This window comes from Eptatretus burgeri, chromosome 18, assembly GCF_056783735.1.
Source record: "Eptatretus burgeri isolate ZD-2024b chromosome 18, Ebu_testis_v1, whole genome shotgun sequence".
NCBI classification, from domain to species: Eukaryota; Metazoa; Chordata; class Myxini; order Myxiniformes; family Myxinidae; genus Eptatretus; species Eptatretus burgeri.
In genome coordinates, this window is record NC_140978.1 from 26,575,742 (window position 1) to 26,598,039 (window position 22,298).

At 46.3% G+C, this 22,298-nt stretch overlaps 1 protein-coding gene across 1 annotated transcript in view; it reads left to right on the forward strand.

Annotated features, from left to right (window-relative positions):
- The first annotated feature begins 358 nt into the window (after positions 1 to 358).
- BSN (bassoon presynaptic cytomatrix protein) overlaps positions 359 to 22,298 on the forward strand; it is a 206,384-nt gene continuing 184,444 nt past the window's right edge. The window contains exons 1-2 of the mRNA XM_085864462.1: positions 359 to 640; positions 2,515 to 4,020. Of these exons, the coding sequence (XP_085720588.1) occupies positions 2,557 to 4,020 (1,464 nt within the window). The 5' untranslated portion in view covers positions 359 to 640; positions 2,515 to 2,556. The remainder of the gene's footprint in view (positions 641 to 2,514; positions 4,021 to 22,298) is intronic.

A 22,298-nucleotide genomic window follows, 5' to 3' on the forward strand; every position in this document is an offset into this window, starting at 1 on the left:
GTTCCGTGTCCGCTGTTGTGTGTGTGTGTGTGTGTGTGTGTGTGTGTGTGTGTGTGTGTGTGTGTGTGTGTGTGTGTGTGTGTGTGTGTGTGTGTGTGTGCGTGTGCGTGTGTGTGTGTGTGTGTGTGTGTGTGTGTGTGTGTGTGTGTGTGTGTGTGTGTGTGTGTGTGTGTGTGTGTGTGTGTATGTATATATATATCGATGACATGTAACTTGTACTGTTTGTGCATTTTTATTTTTTTCATCATTTGCTTGTGCCATTATCAACCGACAGGAAAACTCACCCATCACAAAACCGATCCCACCCTTCATGTCCCTCCCTCCCTCCCTCCCTCCCTCCACCTCCCGCTTTCTCAGCAGTGCACGCGCTCCCGCTGTACCATCAGATGGCCCCGCCCCTGAGCCACGCCCCCACAGTGAGCAGCAACAACAACACCAGCCAAAAAAACTACAGCGTCTGGCCTCAGATGGTCGTGAGGGGAAGACCCCAGCAGTTCGGCCGGCATTGCTGTGTCCTGTGTGCAGAAGCGTCGAGATCAACGCGAACGTGCGTGGCCCTCCGAACTATGGGACGTGCACTCTGTGTCATGCTACGGTGTGCAAACAATGCGGATTCAACCCAAACCCACACCTAACACAGGTGTGTGAACGTGTACCGTAATCGTGCCCGATCATCGTGTATTAAAATCTCCACCCACTGACCCTCTCGCCATTGTCGGTGCACCCCCCTCGCCCATTGTCTGTGCACCCCCCTCGCCCATTGTCTGTGCACCCCCCTCGCCCATTGTCTGTGCACCCCCCTCGCCCATTGTCGGTGCACCGCCCTCGCCCATTGTCGGTGCACCCCCCTCGCCCATTGTCTGTGCACCCCCCTCGCCCATTGTCTGTGCACCCCCCTCGCCCATTGTCGGTGCACCGCCCTCGCCCATTGTCGGTGCACCCCCCTCGCCCATTGTCGGTGCACCCCCCTCGCCCATTGTCTGTGCACCCCCCTCGCCCATTGTCTGTGCACCGCCCTCGCCCATTGTCGGTGCACCCCCCTCGCCCATTGTCGGTGCACCGCCCTCGCCCATTGTCTGTGCACCCCCCTCGCCCATTGTCGGTGCACCGCCCTCTCCCATTGTCTGTGCACCCTCCTCGCCTATTGTCGGTGCACCGCCCTCGCCCATTGTCTGTGCACCCCCTCGCCCATTGTCTGTGCACCCCCTCGCCCATTGTCTGTGCACCCCCTCGCCCATTGTCGGTGCACCGCCCTCGCCCATTGTCGGTGCACCCCCTCGCCCATTGTCTGTGCACCCCCTCGCCCATTGTCTGTGCACCCCCCTCGCCCATTGTCGGTGCACCGCCCTCGCCCATTGTCGGTGCACCCCCCTCGCCCATTGTCGGTGCACCGCCCTCGCCCATTGTCTGTGCACCCCCCTCGCCCATTGTCGGTGCACCGCCCTCTCCCATTGTCGGTGCACCCTCCTCGCCTATTGTCGGTGCACCGCCCTCGCCCATTGTCGATGCATCCCCCTCGCCCATTGTCGGTGCACCGCCCTCGCCCATTGTCTGTGCACCCCCCTCGCCCATTGTCGATGCACCGCCCTCGCCCATTGTCGATGCATCCCCCTCGCCCATTGTCGATGCACCCCCCTCGCCCATTGTCGATGCACCCCCCTCGCCCATTGTCGATGCACCCCCCTCACCCATTGTCGATGCACCTCCCTCGCCTATTGTCGATGCACCCCCCTCACCCATTGTCGATGCACCCCCCTCGCCTATTGTCGATGCACCCCTCAGGTTCAACTTTTGCTGGTGTGTGGTTTGCTTGCTCTTCCTTATGCAGTTTTGGGATTTATTGAGGAACTTGTACTGTCCATTATTGACATGAGATTAGGAGACATCATTGTATATGAATAACAGGTAATTGGGTGTGCATGGAGCCGTCAATATTTGGGTGTGCGTGGACCCCTCAAGAACCGAACATACATGGACCGGTCGAGATCTGAGTGCTCGTGGACCCGTCAATAGTTGGGTGTGTATGGACCCCTCATGTACCGAACATATGTGGACTGGTAGAGATCCGAGTGTGCGTGCACCCGTCAATAGTGAGGTGTGCGTGGACCCCTCAAGAACCGAGCATGCATGGATCCGAAAATAACCAGTCATGTGTGGACTCGTCGAGAACCGAGCACACATGGACCTATCGATAACCTGGTGTGTGTGAACACATTAATCATTTTTAAACAGACGAACAGCATTTGGGCATTGCTTGACAAAGTTGCACAAACATTTCCAGCATGGTATCCGAGCATGATTTGTAGCACAGATGGATCAATGAGCTAAATAAATTACCGCATCCTCTGTGGGCCAATTATCTTAATAATTAAAGAGGAATGTGACTCAGAATTAGCCTGTCCAGGAAAGTGTCTTAATACGGTTTGAAAAATTACAACAAGCGGTGCATGAAGTTTTTGTGGACCATCTCCACCTGACTGTAGTTACAGTAATTTCTCTTCTGTTCATTTCCAGGTCAAGGAATGGCTTTGTCTCAATTGCCAGGTGCAGCGGTCAATGGGTGGTGCCATTGCGGCTCAGCCCATGGCACAGCAGGCCCAAGCGTTGCCCGTGCACAAGCGAGAAGAAATGTGGCGAACGGGTAAAACGGAATTCCACGGCCCGGATGCAAGTGTTTCCGAGGGGAGCAAACCGATAATGCAGAGCAAAGTCTCTCAAAAGGTGGATGCACCAGAAACCAAGTCGCCAATTAAAATTCAGAAGGTTACCGAGCCGTCGGATGCCGCGAGGATGAAAGATGACCAAGAAAAGCCAGGGGCAGTCGTTCTACCTCCGCCGTCTCATAGAAAACTCCTGGAAGAACCTGAAAACAAAGGGGCAGGATTATTGCAACAAGGGCAAAGCCCAGGACAAGTGAAAGAGCAGAAGGTCGTCTCTAGGCCAACAGCTGAGTCACAGAAGGCAAACCAAGGGCATGCGGAGCAGCTCACAAAGGGTGCTGAAGAGGGTGTGGCAGGTAAACTGTTTGGGTTTGGGGTCTCCCTTTTCAGCCAAGCTTCAAGTATTGTAGGTTCTGGCTCCCAACCTACCACACGACCTGGCTCCCAACCCGCTTCACACCCCGGCTCCCAACCTACCACACGACCTGGCTCCCAACCCGCTTCACACCCCGGCTCCCAACCCACCACACGATCTGAATCCCAACCCGCTTCACGAACTGGATCCCAACCCACCACACGACCTGAATCCCAACCCACTTCACGAACTGGCTCCCAACCCGCTTCACGACCTGGCTCTCAACCTGCTTTACGACCTGGCATCCAACCTGCCCCACAACCTGGCTCCCAAACCGCCCAACATCCTGGCACCCAACCCACTTCACGACCTGGCTCTCAACCCGCTTTACGACCTGGCATCCAACCCGCCCCACAACCTGGCTCCCAACCCGCCTCACGACCTGGCTCCCAAGCTACCTCACGGCACGACTCCCAACCCATGTCACGACCAAGTTCCCAAGCCTCCTCACGACCGAGCTCCCGAACCTCCTCACGGCCCAGCTCCAAACCCACACCACGACCCGGACCCCAGCCCGGCCTACAACCGAGCTCCCAGCCCACCTCACGGCCTGGCTCCCAACCATCTAGTGTGCAAAGTTCTCCACTTCACCAACCACTTCAATCGGCAGGTACTCGACGACCTGAAGCTACGGCCAATATTGAGGCAGCACCCGCAGCCTTGATTGTGAAAGTAACACCCAAAGAGGAGGCAAGGCGAGAAAACAACCTCGTTTACAAGCCCAGCTTGGGGAAAATCAAAGGTGAGGAGGACATCCAGGCACACGGCCAGGGCGTGCAACAATCACCGGCCTTTGAGAAAGCAAGGGTGGAGGCAGATGTGTGTAAGCTCTGCCAGGCACAACTCACCATTGGTACCGCCGAACCCAGCTTTGGCATCTGCACGAGTTGCCAAAGCCGAGTGTGCAAGCTCTGTGGATTTAACCCTTTCCCACACGTTCCAGAGGTGAGTGCCATGTCTGTAATCATGCAACTTCATTAGACTTGCATTCTGATGATGTTCTTTGTACTGTACTCTATTCTCTTATGGACCTCTTAAAATCATAAAAACAACAGCAATTGACTTTATAACGTGGGAAGGTGCCTTGTCTCCATCGTGGATTGTTCAATATACTAATACAATGTTTTGGCCTTGGGGGATCTTGGTCTGCACTCTTCCATCCTGATGATTGTCTAATAGGGGTGGAACTGGAAACCCAGTTGATTTTAGATGCTTGTGGGGTCATGATTGTGTGTTGGTATTCCGTGAGCAGTCTTCCTCCAACAGTTAAAACTGCATTCTTGATGTAAGACCAACAAAAAAACCCACAAGATTTGGGGTCAGGTTATCCCAGTCAAATGTTACCACTTGTAATCAGGTTAAATAGCTTTATACAGGATGTTACGAATTCGGATCAGTTTCGCCAAGTTTATTCTAGATCTTACCATTTGGGGTCAGGTTAGCCAAATTTATACCAGATGTTGCCAATTTTGGTTCGGATAACTAGGTTTATACCAGATGTTACCAATTCGGGTTGGGATAGCTAAGTTTATACCAGTTGTTTCCATTTGGGGTGGGGATAGACAGGTTTATACCAGCTGTTGGCATTTGGGGTCAGGTTAGCCAGGTTTGTACCAGATGTTACCAATTTGGGTTAGCTGAGCAGGGTGTGTCCCAGATGTTGCTATTTTGGTGTCAGGTTAACCAGGATATTACCATTTGATGTCAAGTTCACTGGGGGTGTGTTCAGTTACCAAGTTTCTTGTGGAGCTCTTGCCAAGTTGCTTAAGCACTCAAGCAAGCACTCCATTGAAAACCGTTGATAATGAATGGCTGGCTTGATAAGCTTGAACGGCGAGCTCTTTGGTAACTGAACACACCCCAGGTTTACTCTCCATACGTATGAGCATTCGTAAGTTGTGCATTTATGTCACTTGTTCTTAATTTAAAAAGAGATTTCCCTGGGAATTGAAATGGTCTCGACGAACAAGCATCTCATGTTGGTTCCTTTCTCTACAAGGGTGCCCTTTTAGTAATCGTCGGTACTCATGGATTTATGTGCTTTGCGGCATGTCACAAGGTGCTGGGAAGGTTACCTGTTAGAATTTGACCCCATTGTACATTAATTATGTTATTCTTGATGTGATGGTGCAGAGGTAGCAAGCGTATGCTCAGGGTTCGATTCTTGCCCCAGCCATAAACCATTCGGTTGGTGTTTTGTAGGTAGGGTGTTGTATCATATTAAAGCCTGCCGTCACTCGGAGGACGGAGGTTAAGCCGTGTGTCCCATTTGTGACCATCAATTGGTGCACCATAAATACCCCCCGCTGTCTTTCATGTAGGGTATGTGAGATATCGCCGGTACCCTTAACAAATCACAAATTCCTCACCTAAACTACAGGAGGAACTGCATCGGTGGATTCATCACACCACCTTGCCCTGCCCGAGGGCGACCCGAAAATGATGTTCTCTGAGGGCTCAAACTCCAGGCCCAATATGCGGAGGAACTAATTCCATGGGTGGTTTCACAACTGCGGCTTCTTTAGCTAATTTTGCTTGGATTTGTAAACGTACTTATTTCGCTGCAATCATTATGTACGAATGTACTTGTCATCAGTTTGCTTATTGCAGCCTGTTCTTGTCTAACAACCCTAAATACCTAAAGGGCATACACTGTGCGCACACCATTTACCCTGATGCTGTAAGATATTTCCAATGGGACCGATGGTCCTAAGTTTAGAATTGTAGGTCCTTGGTGTCCCCTTGAACTCGGAGGCAGTCATGGCGTTGCTGATATTAGAAGCTGCTGCTCTATCATGGCGACGCTCTCGACCTGTAAATTCCCTTTTCTGCTGGATTTATAACTCGGAGAGGCGGCGATCAACAATGTACTCATTGGAAATTCAGTAGAGTAAATTTTATAGACACCAGTGTGGTAGCAGGACCCTCAGCTTAAGGCTTTACTTGGAGTTGGATTTTCATCACGGTTTGAGGACTTCACCAGCAGGACGGGTTTTTGGTGCATAGGCTGCTCCGGGCCACAGATAAACCCCCCCCCCACCCCCGCCCAGTACAGATTGATCGTGCTTTGAATAGTCCTGATCACATCCATTCTTAGCTGAAGCAAGCAGATGTTTCCTCTAGAGAGACTGCTGGAAGCATTTCCATTCACTCGGAAACTCATTTACACAAAACCCTGAGATGTTGTAAAATGTTTTTCGCACAACAAATATTATAACCAACAGAACGATAAGTTTGTGACCATGATGTTACGTATACCACAGGACAGCTTAGCGCAGTGTCCACTCGCCTTTGAGTTGTCTCGCCTGGGTTTGAATCTTGACCAAGCTATGAACTGTCATCCTGGTGTTTCATAAACAGGGGGATGCGTCCATCGGACTGACGAACCGGAAGACTTGTCCACCAGCACTGGTCGATGGTGGACCTTAAATATCCCTCAGTGTCTTCTGCGGACAGTCGATGAGTTGTCGCTGGCAACTTGAACAAATCACAAATTCCTGCCACCATCAGTCAGATATCAGGCCTGGCCTACTGGTTTGTGATACATTTGTGCCAAAATCTTTCCCCAGCCAACCCCACAAGGTTGGAATAACTGAGGCGATCAAAGACGATGTAGTAGTAGTAGTAGTAGTAGTTGTAGTAGTAATTGTAGTCCACCTTACATATACCCATTCTGTAATATAAAGAAGGCATGTCCTATTGAAAGCATTCATGGGGTCCACATACAAGTCCAAAAGATTCCACAGTATTTGTGGCGCAAACGCCACACGAATGCTGATGGGGAGACCGACTTGAAGACCCTCCGTAGATGGTGATCCGTGATGCAGCACCTCTGCTGGCACACGAGAACGTCGCCCTGAGTGGCAGGTTCAAAGTTCATTGTTTTCCCAATGAAGCTGATGTGCCATTTGTTATGATTGCTCTTGGTCAATCACTTAGTTAGGAAAGTCCAATAACTATGGATTGTCCTGTCGTCGTTTTTATTTTTATGCTCCCCATCTGAGCACGAATGGCTCGTAATCCTGAGATCCCAGGTTGAAACCCCACATCCGCTGTGTTGATTTGCTCCCCGAGTATTAATGTCCTTGCAATTCACGTATTAGGCACTGGAGTAAAATCCATTTATCTCAGACGTGTGTGTGTGTGTGTGTGTGTGTGTGTGTGTGTGTGTGTGTGTGTGTGTGTGTGTGTGTGTGTGTGTGTGTGTGTGTGTACAACACACCATCATTTGTTGAGTGATGAAAGCTCGTGGAGGAGCTTGCGGAAGGATGATGAGGACAGAGGGAGACGCTGGACAAAATTGTGAATGGCTTGTGGATTCTGTAATGTTCAAACCATTTTTCTTGCTCCCAAGTGTTTTGATGACGAGGATGCACCACAGATGGTGTGACCAAAATGTTGGCTCAAACGTCCCAACGGCTGGGATACCAGTTGAGGGAATACCAGTCCGACAGAAAGAAGTATCAGTCTCGAGGTTAGGGCTGCGATTGCTCTACGCGGTTTCGGCAAGCTTCTGAGGGATACCTACAGCACATGTGCGTACTACTGAGCCAATTGTGTACCCAATGTACACTGACCATTTACATTAGGCCCATGCTCGTGCTACTATAGCTCTCACATTGTCGTCTGCACTCTTTTGTAGAAGCTTTAGGCAATTGTCAAAGGTGTAGGAGTCTTGATGGAAGGCACGGTGGACATGTGCAAGACGACTGCACTTCAATCACTCGCCCTCTCGATTGCGGGTGACCCCGATATACCGTCAATCATCACTCACGAGCGTTCATTTCCTTCTGTTCGGAACGACTTTGTCACTCTCAGAAACATTTCCATTTCCGCCAATGTGTGTTTTGCTCGCAGTGTATGAGGATAGTGTAAATCACCATGCTCACAGAACCTGCAAACATGACTACACCTTCTCCATTTCATACAGGTGCTGTGCCAGAAGTACTCAAACATGAAAGATGTATTTCTACAATGAACGGTCCTCTCAGATGTACCGGTACTTGTACCGCATGGTATCCTCCACGATGTTGGTGGTGCTGGTATTTTATTACAACACACTGCTCTCTACCATAAAGGGGAAACCTTCCAGGATACAGTTGTATTAGTTCTTCGATGTTCTATGTGGCATCACTGTTGGTGTTTCGATCTCCCATTTGTTCCAAGGCGAAGGATTATTCCGATTGCCTTGAGGATACCAACAAATTGCTTTGGTCGATCCATCCTTTTGCCCCACAATGCCATGTTGATGTTTGACGTATTCGGATTAAAATGTCTGAATTGTTCACATATGCACGAGTGGGGAAATAGTTGCACTCTGCGCACAGAATGTGAGTGCCGGGGTGCGGTGCACTTACAGATGCGAGTGGCACGCTCTGCTGCACGCCATTGTACATGAGCGGCTTGTGGTGGAGGAGTCGACACAACTAAAGGTTGATTCGTTAACCAGTTCGTTGCTGACGACAATTGTAGTCTGAGTGTATTTGTGTTCGGGAAGGCAAATTATTCTGGAGGTTCTTGTCTCCGTCATCATGAAGGATCTTGTGTGTCCACCAAAGGAATAGAAGCTCGGGGAGGGGTTTGAATTAACTGTAATGAGTGCTGTTGAGGGGAGCCCCTGCAAAGAGGATGGAGCAACGGGGGTCGTCGAGAGTCGGAATGGCAGCCTCTAAAGCTATACATGATGCTATTCCATGTCATGTTCTATGGTGAACAATAACGTATCCACTTCTCAAACTGCAATTAACGATGTCTTGTTACATGGTGGGAGTGAAAGGTAAACCTGCGAAACCGATTTAGCCATCGGAAACAATGCACAATGGCAGATGGGCCCATGGTGCCCGCATGGATTGGACCAGTGCCAACCAAAGTGACGCCTTCGAGCTATTCAAAAGCAGATGAGAAACAAATAGACAATATTTTCCTACTATCCGGCATGGAAGGCTGGGATGCCACAGTTTGTGGGGCCTTGAGAGTGGCAACTGCAAAAGGCTTCGCATTGTGATGCCGACGATCTTTTTGAAGCCGAGCTGAAACCGCTGGGCAATTTCTGAGTGACTCATTTCTGCCTACGATGACTCGAGCAGGACAACAATAAAACCATAGGCAGTTTCATCTCCACATGCTGCCAACAAGCAAGCAAGTGCAAATTCAAGACCGTTGAGGCCGACGAGGCATAATGGAGCAGCTCATTGTGGGGACGTGGTATCAGAAGCTACAGGAGGAACTACTTGTGAAGATTGACTCTCACATTCGACAAAGCCCTGGAAATAAGTCATCCGCATGAAGCCTCGTCACTCACAAGCATCAGTTCATTCAGACCTAGAAGCAACCAATTTCATCCTCACCACCGGGCACCACCAAAAAGAGTGCCGCTTCTTTGGAAGACAACACTCACCTCAGCTCCATAACATCACTGACGCCCAGCATGGTGCTCGACTTGTTAAGCCTGCGGGAAGCTATTTGTCTCTCAAGATCGAGGCACGAACAAGGCTGGCAGAGGGCACAAGTCCTTCGTCCAAAAGCCCACTCACACCCTGCGGAGAGATGACGAACCAGACAGGGACTTCGATGCATCGAGCTTCACCAATATCAAAATACAGCCAAAGCATCGATTCCGAAAATGAGATTTTCACCGACTTGGTCATTTCACTACCCGACTGAGTTGGTGTTCGCTCCTTGAGAGTCCTGGTCGAAATGGAGGTGGAAGGCAATACCTTGCCCTTATGGATATTCAAGCAAATGTACCTCAAATATCAACTCATTTGAACTGCCCCTACCTGGGCGTGTCCAAGAGAAACCCCAAGCAATACTAACGGCTTGCAAATTCGGCAACTTGGCATCCTTACGGTCCCATGCAGGAAAAATGATGCACAGTGGGTCAGTGCTGAGTTTCTCATAGTCAAACCTCCTGGCCCTGCGATCCTTGGCATGCCTACCTGTAGGGTTCTTCAGCTCCCCACTCTTCACTGTTCAATGAAGGATAATCATGCAAGCGATGAGTCGGTCAACACCTTAGACGACCTGCTGACTACATACCCAGACCAATTCCACAAAATCGGCAACTTCGCAGTATCTCATAGTGGTACACCACAGCATGCCTCCTGAAATACACACACACCATGTCGATGCCCCATCCAGACGGTAGACAAAATAAAGTCAGAATTCGACAGAATGTTGAGATAAGACATCATACAAAAGGCCGACGAGCCTTCTGGGTCAGTAGGGTCAGTAGTCTCACCTCCATTTGTGAGGTTCAAAGTGAGTCGGTTGGTATACAGACTGGGTCAGTAGTCTCACCTCCATATGTGAGGTTCAAAGTGAGTCGGTTGGTATACAGACTGGGTCAGTAGTCTCACCTCCATTTGTGAGGTTCAAAGTGAGTCGGTTGGTATACAGACTGAGTCAGTCGTCTCACCTCCATATGTGAGGTTCAAAGTGAGTCGGTTGGTATACAGACTGGGTCAGTAGTCTCACCTCCATATGTGAGGTTCAAAGTGAGTCGGTTGGTATACAGACTGGGTCAGTAGTCTCACCTCCATATGTGAGGTTCAAAGTGAGTCGGTTGGTATACAGACTGGGTCAGTAGTCTCACCTCCATATGTGAGGTTCAAAGTGAGTCGGTTGGTATACAGACTGGGTCAGTAGTCTCACCTCCATATGTGAGGTTCAAAGTGAGTCGGTTGGTATACAGACTGGGTCAGTAGTCTCACCTCCATTTGTGAGGTTCAAAGTGAGTCGGTTGGTATACAGACTGGGTCAGTAGTCTCACCTCCATTTGTGAGGTTCAAAGTGAGTCGGTTGGTATACAGACTGGGTCAGTAGTCTCACCTCCATTTGTGAGGAAGGCAAACGGAAAGCAGAGACTCTGCTGGACCCAAAAGATTTGAACTGTGCCATCAAGAGGTGCCAACACTGCACTCCCACACTGAAAGAATGAACACCTAAGTTTTCAGGCCCAATTGTCTTCTCCAAACTGGATGCCAAAAACGGGTACTGGTCAATCAAGATTGATAATCCCTCACAGCTGCTCATGAACTTAAAGGTCCACAGAATCAGAAATTCATGTTTGGTTTTGGTTTAATGAATAGTTGTGGCTTCACTTAACACTTAGTCGTCATTTTTTTTCTTGAATAAATGTCTTGAAAGGAAGATTTTAATGTTTTTGGTATCCTTGTACACTTGATAATGGCCCTGCCTCCCAAAAAATGACGACGTAATTATGTCATATATCACGTGACCCGCCACGTCATCTCGAGGATATTTTTGCTGCGGGTCTAGTGTTTACGTTTGGCTTAAGCCTACATATGCTCTCAACTCTGAAAAAGTACTGATAATGCAAGCTCGATGTATAGTTGCTGGTTGTAGCAATACTGCACAACCAACGATGGTGTTCGTGTCCTTGTTTTCCCAAAAGATCCAGCTGTAAGGAAAAGATGGACAGCCAAGGTAAAACTGGCCAAAGGAAAGTAACGTGGCCCAACTGCTTCGAGCGCCATTTGCAGCGCCCATTTTGAAGACTATTCGTATGACACCAGCACATATTCCCAGTTTGGGATTCTGGGAATCACCAACACATATTCCTCGGATTCCCATCATAAAAGATGAGGTGATCCCTATGAAGATTAGAGATAATTCGAATTGAATTGGAAACAATAGAATGGACACAATAACTGCAGAAAAGGGGCCATTCAAAAATTACGTAACGCATGAGCGTGGAGGGTGTATGTCCAAGCATTATAGAGTGTTACAGGGGGCTTGGGGACGGGTGCTTTTCATGCACCCTTTATTTAAAGATCCAAGTTTTTAATGATGCACTTATTCAATACATTAATAATATCGGCATCAATGTATATTTGTGCATGCACGACTTTGTACGTACAGTGCTGTTGCCCTGGTGGTTGTACAGTTATGTTCAATCGGTGTTAATTCACCTGCTGTACATCACTCATTCACGACATGTACATGTACATTGTGAGGATAGTCTCATCAAGTATGGTAATAATCATCTATACTTCTCGGATTGCACTGTACATCCAGACATGAGAATTTTCAAAGTGATTCTTCACATCGAGAGATTTTTTTTTGTATGCATTGTCGAGGCTCGTATGGGAGCTAACACACAACACACAGCAAGGGGGGGCATGAGACGAGGGGCGGGAGAGGGAAGGACAAAACAGTGGGGAACAGACATTAGGAGATCTGTGGAAAGGAGAAGGATGGGGCGGAGAACACGGGGTATACAAGATGGACATTACAAGGACTTTCAGGAAAGAAAGCAGGGTGGATGAGTTGGATAGGTGACAAGAACAAGCCTATTAGATTTTGTTTTATGCCCAGATCCAGATCCGGCCTATCAAATGGGATACAAAATGTAAACTGTTCAGCTTGGCGGAGGTATGCGCTCTACTGAGTGGTGTTCTGGTTACTGCACATCCAAATACCATGAAACTCCACATTTACCATGTTCTCGCTCGATGATTTACTACTTTACCAGTTGTTATAGCTGAGTCTTTCTTCGACGTCGTCCCGATTGTTGTGAACACCAGGTATTTCATGTACGATGTCACTCTAATTTCCACCTCGGGTTCATACATGTACGGTCTGACAGCACCTTCGGCATCATTATTTTAACTATCATCATAATCTGAGGATTCGTGATCAGAAAATTATTTGTCAATTTCACTTTCTGATGAGTCTGAAGCGAGTTGTGCGGCCATTATCCTTTTTGTGTGCTGAGACGATCGTTCCATCAATTGCGTCACACAGATGATGTACTGACCATGGAGGTTTTCTGGAATTTTGAGGGCAGTACCTGTCGGGTTGGCTTTTTTAAACTTTAACACATAAAAAAAAAAAATATTTTAGATTTTAAAAACCATGTTCAGTTCTTTGTTTATTACTTAAAAACCAATATCATCACTTCAAAGCAAAATTCTGGTTCTATGGACGTTTAAACTCACCAGATGGTTGTTACTGCTTCCAGTGAATGCCATTTGGACTTGTGATGTCTCTTCCATACCAAAATAGACCAAATTCTCGAGCAGTGCCCAGGAGTCATCAGCATCGCAAATGACGTCTATGGCAAAACAGAGCAAGAACATGATATTCACCACGTCATGAAAAACACTGCCGGATTTGTCCTGCAATTCAACAGTAGCAAATGCAGCATCAACTAGAAGGGCACTTAGTGAAGCGCATACCACCGCTCTGAAATGCCTGATCCACGAGAACATATCGGGCCCAAAACATTTTTGAAATATCATGCCGTGCAGTACGATATAGTTTTTGGCCATGTCTCTAAATGGTGAAGAATTACTTTGTCTGGATCTTCACCAAAATTGAATCAAGTCGTCATTGTCCCACACCCAGCCTATCCACCAAGGCTCATCCGAATCCGTACACAACTTTTTGAGATACCGTGCTATATATCGTTTTTGGCCCTATCTTTCAATGGTGAAGAATCACTTAAAAATTATCGTAGCTGGATCCGAATCTGGATGTTCAACAAAATCTAATCAGTTCAACCTTGTCACACACCGAACCTGTCCACCCAATTTTTTTCGGATCCGTCCACAACTTTTTGAGATATCCTGAAAACAAACAAACAGACAGACATGGGTGAAAACATAACCTCCTTCACCTTCAGTGGCCGAGGTAAAAAGCCACAGATTCAGTTCTTTATTTCCATCTTTGATCAAGAAGACGTCTACCCAGACCCAGGAAAAGTGGAACGATCCAGAGCTCACTAGATCCGAAGAACGTCTGCACACTTCGCAGCATCACATTTTGTTGTAACCCATCCACAACCTTTTGAGATACGATGCTATCTCTCAATGATGAAGAAATACTTTTAAAATTCTCTTATCTGGATCTGGATCCAGATCTTCACCAAAATATAATCAATTGGTCCGTGTCACACATCCAACCTGTTCACCAAGTTTCGTCCGAATCCATCCCTTACTTTTTGAGATATCCTGCTCACAGACCAACAGGGGTGAAAACATAACCTTCGTCCACCTTCGGTGGCAGAGGTAACTATCCCCTGCCACCACTCTTGCAGGGAGACAATATTACATTCATTCTTCCTCTTCCCCTCATTCTTCCCCACATTCCTCACATCCCATTTGTTCTGTTGCATCCTGATCTGTTCTGTTTTTACTCTTTCATGAGCCTTGACGATTTACACAAAAAAAACCAAACAAAACCCACTATCATCAGTTGTTAAAATGAGCTGGGTATTCCCATCCCCTGCCCTTGCCTTGTCAAAGAGAGGGTTCAGTTTCGAGCAACTATATTGATTCCGGGCCTAGCTGGACTAGGCTGTGAGGAGCAACTGAGAGACGGGACTTTTTACATTAGAAAGGAAGACATTATAAGGGGATCTGATGTCGATGTTTAGGATAATGAAGGGTTTGAGGGAATAAGTGCGGAGGAGTTTTTTGTTTGTTTGTTTGTTTTGAGCAGAACGGACACTCAGAGGAGAAGGGGACACAGTTTCAGAGTAAAGAAGAGGAGAGTTTGATGCTAGTAAGGCAGGGGTCTTTCACTAAGAGATAAGAGTCGTGAATGCAAAGAAGGCAGTGTGACCACTCATCATTTTCATAAATGCCAAGGTGAGCCAATGAAAAAAGCCAAGAATTCACAAGGTTTCGGAAAAGCGATGACAACAGAAAACCTATAGAAAACCAAGACGCCAAGGTGAACAACGAATAGCCAAGATCTTGTGAAAAAAGCCAAAGAGTGGTCCCACTGATGGAATGGTCTACCTGCAAGGGTAGTGACAGTGGATAGCTTTTCAAATTGAGTTTTGGAAATAGAAGGATGTAGTTTGAGGTGAGAACCCTTGATTCCATTTTTCTGAGACTCGATGCATAAGCCTCGTGTTTGAAGTAAGCTTGCACCGCTCAAACCTTGCAGTGTGAGTTGGAGGCACGACGATCATTGCACCACTGAAAGCCAAACCAGTGTTGTGCTGCACTTTGCTACAACGAGACCTTTTAGGGGAATTATTATTGAAAGCTTCTTGAAATTGATCATTCACTGTCGGCCATGTTGCAAGCTCGGTGTCTTGCCAGAGAATGTGGTTCTGTTCATGGCCTGCGAGTTTCACCATTATATTGGTGTTGAGATGTGAAATGGCAAATGACAGTGCCACCGATGCCTGTGCGTTTGTGCATAACAAATGCAACTTCCTGGCATCAAATAAATTGAAAAGTCAATGCATAAACATTCTCATCATTTGTGCACAATTAAATGACTTCTGTTGTTGGACTTTGAATTACTAATACAAATAATCTTATTATGAGTTCCCTCACAAGGAGCTTCAAAGCAGGAGGAGGCTATTAGGCCCAATGCTAAGCACCAAACAAGGAAGTAGCACGTACCATTTTTGAAATATTTGGTATGACTCAGCCAGGGTCCGAACTGCCGATGTCGTTGACAGAAAGCGGATACCCTAACCATCACACCACCGATTGTGATTGAAAAAAAAAACAACTTTCCCACATCGGGAAGCGAACGGGGCCACCTTGATGAAAACCAGAGACGCTAACCACAAGGCATTTGAGACGTACGTCGGACTAGACATCATTGTACTTTTCTTTGTGATAACCATTGCTCAAATGTCCACCTAGACAAAGCCAAGGAGAACTCCAGATCGGTGTGAGCAGTGAATTGCAAGTGGAGTGAACCACACGGGTGCAGGTTCGACGATCATTTTTAAATAACGTCGACTCGGGGGATCTGTTTCCTCCATATGAGTTATCCGTCGCTCTGAATACCATTCGGCTGTGCTTAATGTTTGCAGTGGGTGTTCGGGTTGTGGGCATATTCTGCTGATTGTTCTGAACAAGTCGTGTTCGCGGTAGGCGTTCGCCGCAGGAGTTCGCTATTTGGGGGTAAAATGGTAGTTTTTTGTCTAACACATTTGGGGTAAAACAGCAGGTACTTCCCTCCCACCCCCAACACATGTATCTGATCGCAGTTCGAATTGGCATTGTGATTATCATGTGATCCTCTAGCCGTCATTATTAACCTCATTAATCTATTGGAAATGTCTGTTATGATTGTCGTAAAGCCACGGATTTTAGGGGAAAGTCATATTTTGGGTCAAATGAAGATATAATGTGTTCTGAATTTTATAAAGGCCTACAAGCCAGCACCCTTGTATCAAGCTGTCCTTTCTGCCTTTCTGATTACTACCAAGGGAGCATGGTGGGATGCGGTCCATGCAGTTAGCATCCACTATCAATATGGAAAGTGTGTGTTGTACAGCTTGTACTTTCATGGTACAACTATCAAGGGTGTGTTTGTGGCAGAAAAAGATCAAGTTTAATTATGTAATTCAATGATCTTTTTTCTGTAGTTATGCTTTGTGTTGGTTTTCAAATTTTATATTTTGCCATTCTTTGGTGACAGAATTCAGATGAAAATGTCATTCGGTCCATTACACCCTGTCCACCTTGTCCGATTCCATTTCTACAGTACAGAAACACGAGCCGAGGTGCACAGCTCAAGCATTTGTTTTTCCAGACTTAAAAGCATTCTTTTCTCGGAGCAAAGACATTTGGGGACGTGGAATTGGCACGTTTTATTGAAACACATTGAAACAACACGTTTTACAATCAGGTCAGGCCATTCTGAGCATTTAATCCGACCACTTTGCCACGTTTCTTTGAAATATAATGTAGCGGATAGAAGGGGGCGCTGCTTTTAATTTTGAACTTCGTGGTGCCAAAGTTTATTATTGCACTTAAAAACCAGATGTAATAATTCAACATGTCAAATGAATCAAACAGAACGAATCAAATGTTTGACTGGATTTTTTTTCTCTCATGACTCTTGGACTCATTCACAACGCAACAAACAAAATTGAGAGTGATTAAAATTTAATTAAAATTTCCAAAATTAAAATTTCATTTCACCCTATGATGATTCTCATTTCTATTGAATTTCTTTCTGCTCCTGGTTCTACATCCCCCCCACTCCCTTGCTCTCCAACCGGAATCTACATCTATATATTACTAAAAGTCTCATCGTGTATGTATGTATGTATGTATGTATGTATGTATGTTCCCAAAATACAGTCAAAACGGTACAGGATAGCACGAAAATTTTAGGGCCACCTTACTCACCATTTGCCTATGGTGTGCAGTATCAAGTTTCGTTCAAATCGGGCAATGAAAAAATTATTTAAAAAATCAATTCCCGATTCAGTCAAGTACTCTTCGGGAGAATTTGATCAATACAAACAACCTCTGCGGTATAATTTGCTGGAGCTATCTTTTTTTTTATTTTTTGAAATGATTTTTTTCATCGATGTCACAACGGAAACCCAACGGGTTCACGGGTCATCCAGTTAAATATAAACACTACTTTCTTTAAAAAAAAAACAAAAAAACATTTTAACAATGCATTTCAACCCTTGTTTCTCCTTTACAAATGCTGTGTTCAGCAAAGAACTTCTGTGACTCCATGGGACTGACTCAATTTGTGAACTTTCCAACCCGGATTTCTCCAAATGGCAAATCCTCCCTTCTGGACTTGGTGACGACTAACTTTCTCGCGAAGGTCTCTTGCTGTTCCTCTGCTCCAATTGGTTCATCTGATCATGTGCTTGTGAATCTCAACATCTCTTTGGCAATTTTCAGAGAGCTGCCTCAACGCTGGCGAGAGTGGTATTTCACTTAAGCATATTGGCAACGACGGCAAGCCGCCATCTCTCTTCAGGACTAGTCTCCCATATCTACTGCCCCTGATGTTAACTTAGCCTGGTAATTCTTCCACAGAAACCTTTTCTCTCATGCAAAGACTCATCCCATCTCACCTTCAATTATCCTACCCTTCTTGTTACCTATTCCAGATCTTCTTGTTATCTATTCCAGATCTCGAATGCTTTCTCAATCCTAATTATCCTCCCACCCATGGTACACTGAATCCCATGGTGAAGCAGTTGCTCTGAAACAACTTGCCTTCTCTTTCTGGAAGGCAAATTCGACCGAAGGCAATCTCAGTGCATTCCAAAAAGTCAGAAACAAGTGTGCATCCACTCTTATGAGAGCCAGAAAACAACATCTGTCCAACCTCAAAAATGAACTTTCAAACTTGTCTCCCTCCTCGACTTCACACTCTAATGTGCAGCTTTGAGGCTGCTGGTTGCATCATTGGTTCTGGACGCAGCTATGCCACTGATGCAGTTCCCCCATTATCAGTACACTGGTGCTCATTTCACTGACCCCAGAAGGATGATGGGTTGAGTTAACCCCACCTGGTGCTAATTCAGCAGCTGACGGGGCTCAAACTCGGGACCCCAGGATCCCAAGCATCCCAAGCCAGCCACCCCAACCACTAAGCCAATGCCAAGCTTTTCCTCTTCTAAAACCTGGTGGCATCTTGTTAAGTCTGTCTCTGGAGTATGCTCCCCTTCCATCACTTCCCTTACTTCAAATAGCACCACAGCCGACTCCACCCGTGAGATGGCCGAATGCCTCATTTCTGTGTTTGCTTCCAAATCTTGCGTCCCCAACCCCTCACTCTCGGTACCCATCCTTTCCTGTGATATTCAACTGCTCCTGGACTATGTGTCTTTTGCACCTGAGAAGGTTGGGAAGTTTCAACCCTCGACTCTGACTCTGCTACAGGACTGGACGGCATCAGCTCAGGTGTCTGAAAAACCTGCTCTGCTGGTCTTGGACATCCTCTCTCTACCCTTTTCTCCCTATTATTTGCATGAGGTCATCTTCCATCTACTTGTTAATCCACCAAAATCATTGCATTAAATAAAAAAGGTGCAGAAACTGATCCCCTTAACTACAAACCGATCAGCTTATTTCCAATCTTCAGTAAGGTCATGGAATCCATCATCGCAGTTGATATGAAATCCTTCCTTTTCTCCAACAACCTCATCTCAGATCATCAATTTGGTTTCAGACCAGGTCAATCCACCTTGGACATGCTGCTTCTACTCTCCCAAAAATGGATTCCCATTACTCCAACTCTCACTAGTACAATTCCAGCGCTCTTCAGCTTCCAAGATTTTCCACTTCATATTTTAGGTCTTGGCATTTGATCATTATCTTGATCGTTAGGCCATATTTGTGGGGAATGAAACCTCAATTAGCAATGCCTTCTGTTTTTTTTTTGTACCTCAGTACTATATCTTGTCACAATGCTTTGTTTTCTCTGTTCACGCTTGATGGGATCATGAGGTCGTACGTGAGCATTATTTCCTTGTTTTCAGTGATTGCTTTTGGTTCAAGTTTCCATGAGTTTTCTGGAACTGGGATATTGAGACTTTTACAGATGTGCCAGTGAATTACTCCACCTACCCTTGTGTTCCTTTGTGTATGCTCTGACAGCTGCTCTGACATGAGGTTTTTTTTTGACATCCCAATAGGAGGTGGTTTGCTCTTTCTATTTCTACCTTGAAAAATCTACACCTGGCCAATTAACTCAGTCTTGACATGTTTTTAAAGCCATTAGTGTGGTGTCCCTGGTCTTGGGCATTTGTAATGATTCATTCTCCATCCTAGTTGAGCTGACCTCGTCTTAGCCATTCTAAAGAGCCTGGTTTGTCTTATTCCCAATCTGTCCAACTTTTTTTTGTTTTGTTTTGTTGTTAATACATGCCTGCTCTTTTATCATTCCACCTCATTTGATGTCAGAAATAAGGCCACCATCATGTTATCAGAAACAGGTCCACTTTCATGCTCTCACAAACAGGTCTATCACCATGCTCTCAGAAACAGGTCCCTCCCCATACAATGTGAAACAGTCCATCCATCCATCCTATATGAAACTGGTCAATCCCCAGGCCATCATAAGCAGGTCCATCGCCATTCTATTAAATGCATGTCCATCCCCATCCTGTCAGAAACACGTCTTCCCCCATGTCATCAGAAGTAGATCCACCTCCATGTTATCAGAAACAGGTCCACCTCCATGTTATCAGAAACAGGTCCACCACCATGTTATCAGAAACAGGTCCACCTCCATGTTATCAGAAACAAGTCCACCTCCATGTTATCAGAAACAGGTCCACCTCCATATTATCAGAAACAGGTCCACCTCCATATTATCAGAAACAGGTCCACCTCCATGTTATCAGAAACAGGTCCACCTCCATGTTATCAGAAACAGATCCACCTCCATGTTATCAGAAAGAGGTCCACCTCCATGTTATCAGAAAGAGGTCCACCTCCATGTTATCAGAAAGAGGTCCACCTCCATGTTATCAGAAAGAGGTTCACCTCCATGTTATCAGAAACAGGTCCACCTCCATGTTATCAGAAACAGGTCCACCTCCATGTTATCAGAAACAGGTCCACCTCCATGTTATCAGAAACAGGTCCACCTCCATGTTATTAGAAACGGGTCCACCTCCATGTTATCAGAAACAGGTCCATCCCCATGTTATCACAAACAGGTCCACCTCCATGCTATCACAAACAGGTCCACACCCATGCAATCAGAAACAGGTCTACACCCATGCAATCAGAAACAGGTCCACACCCATGCAATCAGAAACAGATCTTCACCCATGCAATCAGAAACAGGTCCACACCCATGCAATCAGAAACAGGTCCACACCCATGCAATCAAACAGGTCCATCACCATGCAATGTGAAATGGTCCATCCATCCATCCATCCTATGTGAAACTGGTCCATCCCAAGGCCATCATAAGCAAGTCCATCGCCATTATATTAAAAGCAGGTCCATCCCCATGCTATCAGAAACCGGTCCATCCCCATACTATCAGAAACCGGTCCATCCCCATGCTATCAGAAACAGGTCCATCCCCATGCTATCAGAAACGGGTCCATCCCCATACTATCTGAAGGAAGCCCCCCCATTGGTACTCCATTGTTTCTTGAGATGAGCTTTGTAATGGTGCCAGTCTGGACCTGGGATAATCCCCGAGGTTGAGGTCTATATTGACTGTCATCTACATTTAACTTATTTATTGATGAGTGGCCAGGTGTTCTTGTTATAGATACGAGGTCTGTCTAAAAAGTAACGGAACTGAGCCTGCTGTGTGCTCCACTTACACAACTTGAATGAACGGGTTGCGGCAGTCTTTCGCAACATTCCAGCAATATATATATATATATGATTGGTGATGGTTGACTGAGCTCATTTTTGATTTTTTACAGGTCGTGCTTTACACGTTCTCTAGTCTGAGTCGTTGCGCTTTGAGTCGTGAGCAGAGAGCCAATCTGAAATTTCTTGCCAAGCTTGGCAAAACACCTTCCGAATCTTTCGCAATGCTGCAGCAAGTCTACGGGGAAGAAACGATGTCACGTACACGTGCATTTGAATGGCACAAGAGGTTCAAAGAGGGACGGGAGGAGGTTGAAGATGATCCACGGTCTGGAAGATCTTCAACGAGCAGAATGGTGGACAGCATCGAGTGTGTGAAGCAGATGGTGTGCGCAGATCGTCGACTCATGGTGTGGATGATTGCTGAGGAACTTTCCATCAACATGATGATGGAGCTCCGGAGGATTTCAGAAGAAGCCTTCCGTGGGTGCATCGAAGCGTGGAAGAAGAGGATGGACAAGTGTGTGAGACTGGAGGGAAACTATTTTGAAGGGGACAAGCTGTGATTTCAATATATTTTTTGGAATAAAATTTCTGTGAAGTCAGTCCCGTTACTTTTCAGACAGAACTCGTATGAGCAACATGGCACAAACACAAAAGGCAAAACAAAAACAAGAACATCACCCCTGAAGGGGCTGTCACACCTTGACGTTTTAGCCAGCGTATGGCAACATATCAAAATGTATGTAAAACGCTGGCGTACGCTGAACTAATGATGCTTTTTTAAGTTTTTGGCGTATTCATAACGAGTTGGACGTATGCATCTTATATATTATTTCCGAGTTTGTGGTTTCGTGTCGCGCTATCTTCGACTTTGTTCTGCGCTCAAGTAACGTGATATTTGGCTTACATTATCTCAAATACCACATGAGGTGCATGGTACAAAAAAAGTAAATAAAATGGTTCTGAAACAGTGAAATCGTATTCCACTTACTGCATTAAAGTAAAATTACAACTGATACTCTGCATCAGTTCCTTTCTCAAACACACCCACCCCAACATGTCGCGCAGAGCGCGGGTTATGCTAGTAACGTATTAGTAACGTACACAGAACGTTTTGATAACTTATAGATAACTTATACCAACGAATGCTTAGCGTGTTGTCGGCGTTCACAACGTATG